The 10,000-nt window shown below is 47.6% G+C and overlaps 1 protein-coding gene across 1 annotated transcript in view; it reads left to right on the forward strand.

The window, feature by feature from the left end:
• LOC105892620 (centriolin-like) overlaps window positions 1–10,000 on the forward strand; it is a 23,921-nt gene that overhangs the window by 3,154 nt on the left and 10,767 nt on the right. The window contains exons 5-14 of the mRNA XM_031570831.2: window positions 2,800–2,953; window positions 4,671–4,870; window positions 5,447–5,590; window positions 5,815–5,931; window positions 6,168–6,313; window positions 6,552–6,960; window positions 7,401–7,742; window positions 7,941–8,069; window positions 8,540–8,647; window positions 8,787–8,907. Of these exons, the coding sequence (XP_031426691.2) occupies window positions 2,800–2,953; window positions 4,671–4,870; window positions 5,447–5,590; window positions 5,815–5,931; window positions 6,168–6,313; window positions 6,552–6,960; window positions 7,401–7,742; window positions 7,941–8,069; window positions 8,540–8,647; window positions 8,787–8,907 (1,870 nt within the window). The remainder of the gene's footprint in view (window positions 1–2,799; window positions 2,954–4,670; window positions 4,871–5,446; window positions 5,591–5,814; window positions 5,932–6,167; window positions 6,314–6,551; window positions 6,961–7,400; window positions 7,743–7,940; window positions 8,070–8,539; window positions 8,648–8,786; window positions 8,908–10,000) is intronic.

Genomic DNA, 10,000 nt, shown 5'->3' on the forward strand with positions numbered 1-10,000 from the left:
AACCCAGCCTAGTGTTGTAATCAAAGATGTGAAGATTCTCATCCAGAAACTGGGGAAACTCCAGTCAGTCTGATGCCTGCGTCCATCGTCTGTTCCGTGCCTGTGAGGCCAGATTTGAGCCTCTCTGGAGCCTCTCTGGAGCCTCTCTGGAGCCTCACTGGAGCCTCTCTGGAGCCTCTCTGGAGCCTCACTGGAGTCTGTATGTCCATTTGCTCTGTGGGCAATAAAGTGACCAATGCACTTTCACAAAATTGGGTCAAAATTCGATGATAGAACAAAACTTATTTAATGAAGATAATAATAATTATTATTATTAATAAATATAATTGATACAATTGATATGTATGTATAATAACAGAATACAATAACAAAAACAACAATAATTGATAACAAATTGACATATTGCATATTACGTTTTTTTTGTGGATCTCCAGTGGCCAGATTGAATTCAGCTTTGTGCCTGAGCAACAAACAGACGGAGAGCAGATAACAGGGATGCAGAATGACACCATGGTTACCTAGAGCAACACATGTAACCTCATCCCACAGGAACACCCTGAGCCGGGAGTAAACCAGAGGCAGATGTGTGTGTGTGTGTGTGTGTGTGTGTGTGTGTTTGAGTGAGAGAGAGGGGGGAGGGAGAGAGTTCAGGGAGTCTGTCAGCAACAGGTTGTAAAAACAGCGCTGTCTCTTTAAGAGCTTAGATCCCGTCTGTCAGGGGAGCAGGGGAACGCCTGAAGCCCCGCCTCTTTCCCACATAGCACTGGAGTGACGTCACTAGAGCAGCCTGCTGATTGGTGGAGGAGAGGTTTTCCTGTGTTGATTCAAAGAGGGACAGGAACAGGGGGAGAGAGAGGGAAGAGAGAAAGAGGAAAAGCAAGAGGGGGAGTGGAAGAGAGAGGGAAGAGAGAAAGAGGGAAGGGAAAGAGTGAAGGGTGTGAGTAAGAATGGCTCTCTGTGCCTCAGGGGGAAGTTTGTGCCGTAGTTTAGACTCCTGTCAGAGCTGCAGGAAATACAGCTGAGGGCTCTCAGGCAGATGGAGAGACACAGAGAAGCTCAGAAGGACAACGAGTGCTGATGCAGGCAGTCTCTACCCTGCTGGGAGGCAGTGAGTACCCCCATAGCAGAGTGTGTGTGTGTGTGTTTGGGGGGTGGGGGTGAGGGCATGTCTGTGGGTGCAAGAGCATGTCTGTTAGGCTCTTTCCCCTCTCAAACTTTAAATCTGGTGATATCAGACAAGCGCATGATATAAAAGTAGTCTTCAAAATAAAGGGCTTGCCGCTTTGACATCAGGATTGTAATGGTTTATGTTGCTCAATGCTCCGTGACCCGATGGTGTTTTTGATGTTTAAGCTAAGTTAAGATAACAGACGGATAACAGCATCAGCTTTAGAAACTCCGTGCATGACAGGTATGCATTACTCTGTGGTGGTTATGCTGACAAGTAGGTTTATCTCCTGTGCAGAATGTGTGTTATCTGTGGTTTAAATATAGACTGTCATGCATAACAAGTCTTCTCGTCCAGAGAAAATGTGTTGCTGTTAGTTTGGGAGTTGGGAGTTCAGTGTGTTAGGAATGAAGTGGGAGTTAGGAAGTGTGTTAGTTTGGGAGTTGGGAGTTCAGTGTGTTAGGAATGAAGTGGGAGTTAGGAAGTGTATTAGTTTGGGAGTTGGGAGTTCAGTGTGTTCGGAATGAAGTGCAGAGGTTGAAATTGCTTGATGAACATGGGAATGTATGAAGTGTGATATAGTTTCAAGATAGGGTGTGTGTGTATGTAATGTATTGTGGCTGAGTGTGTGTGTGGCGGGGGCATGTATGTGTGTGTTGTGTTTGTAGAAGAGTGTGTTGTCTTCCTCTGCGTGGGTGACACAGCATAACTGAGAACAGGCAGTTGGTTTGAGGCTGGTGGGCAGCAGCCTGAGATATTACGCCTTAGCTGAGGATCGCCTCATGGCTCCCCTGCTCCGCTACAACCCTGGCTAACTCCTGCTAATGTCGCTGACATTTATTTCAACTGTTAAGATTTACAGGAAGCTTTACAGTAGGAGTCCAAATGAGCACACACAGCTTCATACTGCTTCAAGTGTAATGTGGACCACAGTAGCATGAACAAAGGTGGCATACCTAACCACTTGGATAGCGTGACATCAAACACAGCAGCACACCAGATGATGCAGTTCATGTTCACCACTGAAAATGCAATAGGAGGCAACTGTTGTGAGGGTCTTTCACAAGTGGCTGTGGACAGCAAGCTGCCTTTGCTAAGTCATGGCAGTGCAGTGTCAGCAGAAGCAGAAGCAGAAGCTCACTGCCAGTGTTCCATTTACTGTTCACTTTTTAATGAAGTGAAACCGAAGTTTATTAATACCGAAGGGACATATATCCATAGAGTGCTGATTGGTTGACCTGGTGCTACAGAGAGCTATCTCCATGTAGCTGGTGCTTATGTGCATGTGACATACGTATGGAGGTTTGCTAAGTAGAAAAAAAGAAAAATATTACTGATTGTGATGTTTGCGCTAGATTCACTACCATAGATAATCCGTAGAGTGTCTACTCGGATGGCCTAATGAAAGCCCAAACAGACTGGAGGTGAATAAGTCTTGCAGGTGAATGAGTCAAGGGATAGTCTGCCCTACAGATTCACTTTTGGATATATTGTGTTATTGTTCATGCAGTTAACCTCTAAGATAATTTTGCACTTCAGTGTTGAGAGGAAATTTCAGTCTTACACAGTGTGGACAGTTAAGCCCCATTCCAGATGACAAGTTCTGTAATGCTTTGTGTGTGTCTGTGCAGGACCATTTGAAGGCTCAGGTGTCGCGTCAGGAGCAGCTGCTGGACATCATGAGCCAGCGGCATCAGGAGCTGGAGACCAGACTGGACTACATGATCACACGCATCGCCAAGGAGACCCAGGACATCAAAGACCTGGAGCAGCAACTCACCGATGGTGAGTGAGCTCTGATTGGCTCAGTAGTGAGAGATGATGGCTGGATGGTGAGTGAGCTCTGATTGGCTCAGTAGTGAGATGTTGACTGGGCGATGGCTGGATGGTGAGTGAGCTCTGATTGGCTCAGTAGTGAGATGTTGACTGGGCGATGGCTGGATGGTGAGTGAGCTCTGATTGGCTCAGTAGTGAGAGATGTTGACTGGGTGATGGCTGGATGGTGAGTGAGCTCTGATTGGCTCAGTAGTGAGAGATGATGGCTGGATGGTGAGTGAGCTCTGATTGGCTCAGTAGTGAGAGATGTTGACTGGGCGATGGTTGGATGGTGAGTGAGCTCTGATTGATTTGCTGTGTTGAGGTATATAGTGAGAGATCTGATTGGGTGGAGGGTAAAAGATCAAGCTGTGTTGAGGTAGATAGTGAGAGATCTGATTGGGTGGATGGTAAAAGATCAAATTGGTTGGATTATGAAAGTGAGTTAAATTATGAGCAGCTGAATGGTGAGGGAGATGGGTATGTCTGGGGTCTTCATAAATCTTGGCCATGTTCTGTAACATGGGTCACAGTGTTTTCCTCCCTGAGTGAAGATATCCATGGTGAGGTAGTTTCACATTCTCCTGCGTGTCTCGTCAAGCTGTTTAAGTCACATCGTGGGCAATGAGTTAAGTTCAGGTTTAGATGTGAGGTGATCTAATGCTAGACAGTGAGGTAGGTTAATGATCAGCAGTGAAGCAGGCTGATGCTGGTTAGTGAGGTAGGTTTCTGATCAGCAGTGAGGTAGACTGATTCTGGTTAGAGAGGTAGGTTAATATTTAGCTGTGAGGTGGTCTGGTGCTTAACAGTGAGGTAGGTTAATGATTAGCTGTGAGGTAGTCTGGTCCTTAACAGTGAGGTAGGTTAATGATTAGCTGTGAGGTAGTCTAATTCTGGTTAGAGAGGTAGGTTACTGGTCAGCTGTGAGGTAGTGAGATGTTATACATTGAGGTAGTTTTGTGTTTAGCTGTGATTAGTCTAGACTGGGACTGGTGGTTGGATAAATGGGACTTTAAAAGGGCAGCAGTGCATATGTAGCTCGGCATAAAACAATGGCCCCTTTGTTCCTGGCCTCTGCTCTCGCGGGGGTGCCGAGGGTCTGTGTGACCTCTGGTGTCTGCTGGTCTAGGCTGGAGCCTGAGCAGCTCCTCCTCAGATTGTTCCAGAACGCTCTGATGCGTGTAAGACTAGAGCCCCACAGGGGCACACACACAGACACACACACAGACACACACACACTCTCACAGCCCATTCTGGGGGGGACCTGGCACAGATCTGGCATGGATGCAGCTGTAGCCTGGGATCCACTGATCCTGTGTATTGGTGTGGGTTTCTCCTGGTAGGATAACTGGCCACTGAAAGGGTGCTGTGGCATCTGTGTGTGTGTGTGTGTGTGTGTGTGTGTGTGTGTGTGTGTGTGTGTGTGTGTGTGTGTGTGTGTGTGTGTGTGTGTGTGTGTGTGTGTGTGTGTGTGTGTGTGTGTGTGTTGAAAGAGAGCGTGTGTGTGTCTATGTATGTATATTTTTCTTGTGCTTGTTTTCTTGTGTGTGTTCCAATAAGAACTTGGTAAATGAGACTGAGATGAAGGGGCAGCTGGTGGACATCATCTCTGGCCTCCAGGAGTTGGATGCGGTCTAAATGTTTGTGGTGTGTGTGTGTGTGTGTGTGTGTGTGTGTGTGTGTTTAGGTCAGATCTTGGCGAACGACGCTCTGAAGCGGGAGCTGGAGGATGTCATCTCTGGCCTGCAGGAGTATCTGCAAGGTGTCAGAGGTCAAGCCCGCCGGGCCCAGAGCGATTGCCACCGCCTGCAGAGCCAGAACCTGAACTTACAGCACCTCCTGCAGGACAGAGAGGAACAGTGCAGGCAGCTGCTGGACGTACAGGAGGTGAGCGGTGTGTGTGTGTGTGTGCATGCGGGCCACCGGGCAGGCGGGCGGGAGTACGGGTGGGCGGGTGTGTGTGTGTGTGTGAGAGTGAGTGCTAGGGGAATTGTAGTTATGTATGTTCAGTAGATCCTCCACAAACTGAACCCCTGACTGCAGGAGTCCTACCATCAATGATAAGATGGAATCCCCTCTCCCCTCTTCCCTCTCCCCTCTCATCGCCAGCCCTCATGCAGGACAGGATATCCTGCCAGGAAGTAGGGGTGGGGCACGGGAGAAGCAAACATAAACACACAACAAACATGTCCTTGAACTTAACAATACATACTCTTGAACACCTTCCTGTTTAAATATATCCCTGGGCTTGTGTGTATGCCCTTTAGAGGGGTATTTCTGAATTGCAGAAAAGCAACAGGCAAACTAATAACAGTGTATTGCTCTATCCGAGCTATTTTCAGAAGCCATTAGCACTGGCTTCTCACGGGGCCTTAGGCTCAACTTCAGCCAAGAAAATTCAGAACTGTTCGTCTGCTCTCTCACATCGATACTTGTCTTAACTATGCGTGTGTGTACCTGCAGGAGCTGGACGTCCTGAGGAGGGAGCACACACAGCTGAGTGAGGCTGTGAGAGAGAGCGGTGTGTGTCGCTCTGAGCTGGAGGACAGGAGCTCAGAGACAGACAAGCTGAGAGCAGAGCTGACCAGGCTGCGATCGCTTACTAAGGTGATCCTCTGTTACACACACACACACACACACACACACACACACACACACACACACCAACTCACTAACTAAGATGATCCTCTGTTACACACACACACACACAAACACACATATGTATACCACACTCCTCACTCAGGTGATCCTCCCAGTCCACACACTTATGGATTAATGCAGCCACACACATCATTAGTTGTGTGTGTGTGTGTGTGTGTGTGTGTGTGTAGGTGGAGCGGGCAGCTCTTGAAGCAGAGCTTCAGAATGAGAGACAGGCCAGGGACAACGCTGAGGTTCGAGTGCAGTTTGAGACCGAAAACCTGATGGAACACATCAGCTCACTAAAGGTGTGTGTGTGTGCTTATGCAAGTGCATTTCTGTGTGTAGAGTACTATGCTTGAAATTGTTAGGGTTAAACAAATAATTGCAATAATGGAAGTGTAATTTAAGAGGGTGCTAAACTTTGAAAGTGCTGTATCTTTCTGGCCATGGACACATCAATTGTTTCATACTATCACAGAGCTATTGACCACTTGGGTTGGGAATGTGTGTGTTAAACATGTGTGTGTGTGTGTGTGTTTAGGAGGAGAGTGATGCTTTGCGAGAGGAGGCAGCTGGACTCCAGGCTAAACTGCAGTGCACCTCTACAGTCCTCATTCACCCGGACGATCTACTGCAGCGACTGCAAATGCTCACACACAACCTCAGCGCAGACACACCTGACACCAGGTGAGATGTTATCCTCAGTATAGACACACCTGAGACCAGGTGAGATCTTTACTTAAGCTCAGACACGCCTGAGACCTGAGACAAGTCATCTTTATCTCGGACATAGCTTAGAGCAAGTGAGATGTTAATCTCATTTTGGAGAGACGTAGCGATAAAGGAAATGTAAACCTCATGGACGGAGGTTCCTTATAGAAAAAGGAAATTACATGTAGGCTGTGATGTTTCCTTGTGTCTGCAGTGTGGGGCCCGCCATCAGGAATACTGCTGTGGAGGAGAGTCTGCAGACGCTGCAACAGGAGGTCTGGCATCTGGTGCGAGAGGAGAGGGAGCAGGAGAGAGAGAAGGCCAAACGGTTCCAGAAGGAGAGAGAGGAGTCTAGACGGCTCCAGGAGGAGAGAGATAAGGCCAGACGTCTCCAGGAGGAGAGAGAGGAGTCTAGACGTCTCCAGGAGGAGAGAGATAAGGCCAGACGTCTCCAGGAGGAGAGAGAGGAGTCTAGACGTCTCCAGGAGGAGAGAGATAAGGCCAGACGTCTCCAGGAGGAGAGAGATGAGGCCAGACGCCAACAGGAAGCGCTGAGCGGAGAACTGAAGCTCCTGAGACAGCAGCTCACAGCCATGCAGAAACAGAACCAGCAGCAGACTCGGGTCAGCACACACAACACATGCACTCCCACAACACAATAACACACCCTGACCTTGATGCAAACACCTTCACTTAAACAAACACACGACACAACACACATGCATACATACATACACACACACTTATACACATAGCACACACATGCACTCCCACAACACAATAACACACCCTGACCTTGATGCAAACACCTTCACTTAAACAAGCACAACGACACAACACACATACATACATAAATACATACTGTACCTACATACACACCCATGCACACAACACACATGCATACATACATAGACGCAGACACACACACCACCCCCCCTCACAAATGCAGCCTTCCACAGAGAAACACACACTCATGCCTTACGCTGATGTTTAGTGGCTGTGTGTTCTGTGTTTAGTGTCTGTGTGTGTTAGGTGTTAAGTGTCTGTGTGTTTTCTATGGCAGGAGGCAGCAAAGAAGAACAGCGAACATGAGATGGAGCTACAGAGGCTGCTGAAGGAGCTTCAGATGGGTCAAGGGGCGGAGCTACAGAAGCTGAGGGAGGGGCTTGAAGAAGCACAGGAGGTGGAGCTCCAGCAGCTAAGAGAGGAGCTTGAGGAGACTCAGGAGGCGGAGCTTAGTAGATTGAAGAAGAAGCTTCGGGAGGGCCATAAGGCGGAGCTTCAGGGACTGAAGGAGGAGCTTCAGGAAGCCCAGGAGCAGCAGTACCTGATGAGTCAGCGTCTGCAGGAGGCTGAGAGCGAGAGAGAGGGCCTCCTCGTGGAGCTGCGTGAGCAGGACACACAGGTCAGCGAAGAGGGCCTCCTCATGAAGCTCTATTATGAGAGCACACAGGTCATAATGGAAAGAAAGTGCTGGTGTTAAGAATGAAAAAAAAGATGTGTGTGTATTGTGGGTGCCACTAGTGTGTGTGTGTGTGTGTGTGTATGTGTTTAATGTGAGTGTCATACACGCGTTTGTGTTTGTGGGCATGTGTGTGCACAGGCTGTGGAGGAGCTGAAGAGGAGTGTGTGTAGTGCTGACAGGGCAGCGGGTGAGCAGTTGACCGCAGTCACACAGCAGCTTCAGACGCTCTACAAAGCAGCACTGCGCATACGCCAACAGAGGGAGCAGGTAACACACACACACACACACATACACACACACGCACATCCATACACACACACACACACATACACACACACACACACACACACACACATCTATAAACACACACACATAAACACACACACACACATCCATACACACACACACACATACACACACACACACACACACACACACACACACACACACATCTATAAACACACACACATAAACACACACACACACATCCATACACACACACACATACACACACACATCCATAAACATAGACTAAAGCACACAAAAAATACAAGTCCATGACCGGATGGACCAAAAGGGGATGGGGTGATTGATTATGTTTGTGTGTGTATGTGTGTGTGTGTTTGCATATGTGTGTGCGTGTGTGCGTGTGTGCGTGTGTGCGTGTGTGCGTGTGTGTGTGTGTGTGTGTGTGTGTGTGTGTGTGTGTGTGTGTGTGTGTGTGTGTGTGTGTGTAGGACGCAGAGCAGCTGGAGGACTCCAGGCAGCAGGTGGCTCAGGTGGCTCAGGATCTTGAGAAGGCTGAAGCAGAGACTGTCTTTCTGCAGAGACTACTGAAGGACGGGGTAAACAAACTTCACTAAAGCTGTCTTTGGAAACACTCATGGATGGTGTGTGTGTGTGTGTGTGTGTGTGTGTGTGTGTGTGTGTGTGTGTTTTGGTCTTGGTGTGTTGATGTTTATTGGTGTGTGTTGTCCTCTGTAGCCGTGTGTGCTGGACAGTAAGAGCACTGGAGGTCCAGCCAGCAGCCCCCCGCAGGTAGACATGGAGCAGCTAGCGAAAGCTATCAGGAGACTGACAGAACAGCTGAACCAGGCCTCAACAGGTACACTACACACACACACACACACACACACACACACACACACACACACACACACACACACACACACACACACAGACACACACACACACACACACATATGCATGCATCACATCACTTATGGGTCATTCCACGCCAAACGGGACAATTAAAGGAAAATTCCCCACTCGACCATCTCAGATTTGGCTGAAAAAAATCAAGGTTGTTCATACACTTCTTTATATGAATAGTCCCAAATATTAGCTCTCTTCTCCCAACAGTTTTGTCACAATAGGATGTTTTAGGGGGGAGGGGGTGCCAATACTTAAGACGCTTTTTGAGCAGCGTTTTGTGAAGAGCCATTTTCAAATTGCTATTACTAGAAAAGTATTGAAGCTAGCTCCTTCAAACTTTATAGGCTTAAAATATGATACCATTACTTGAAGATTATGGACTCCCAAAGTGTATAATATCAAATCTCCAGCTTTAACATTGAGCTTTCCACAGGTATTCAAAGATGCTGAAACAAAGCGTAAAGTAAAATTTTCGTGCAAATTCAAGCACCCCGAATACTATGATATACCCAAGCCACACCCTTGGGAGTCCATAATCTTCAAGTAATGGTATCATATTTTAAGCCTATAAAGTTTGAAGGAGCTAGCTTCAACACTTTTCTAGTAATAGCAATTTGAAAATGGCTCTTCACAAAACGCTGCTCAAAAAGCGTCTCAAGTACAGGCACCCCCCCCCCCCCCCCCCCCCCCCCCCAAAACATCTTTTTGTGACAAAACTATTAGGAATAGAGAGCTAATATTTTGGACTATACCTATTAAGAAGTGTATGAACAACCTTGATTTTTTTCAGCCAAATCTGAGACGATCGAGTGGGAGCCATTGTCCCGTTTGGCGTGGAATGACCCTTATGTTTAATTTAGTTGAAAGAAAATCTATTCAATTCAGCTGCCGCTAACACGGTCTGTGTGTAACGTGTTCAGTAAGTACGTGTACCCTGGATAGTCTAAATGTTTATTTCCCACACGCTGACTTTGAGCAGACTGGGTGTGTGTTCAGCATCTCTTCCAGAGTGAGTTAACAGGAGGGAGCTGTTAAGGGTGAGT

The sequence above is a fragment of the Clupea harengus genome, chromosome 7 (genome assembly GCF_900700415.2).
Source record: "Clupea harengus chromosome 7, Ch_v2.0.2, whole genome shotgun sequence".
In the NCBI taxonomy this organism is placed as follows: Eukaryota; Metazoa; Chordata; class Actinopteri; order Clupeiformes; family Clupeidae; genus Clupea; species Clupea harengus.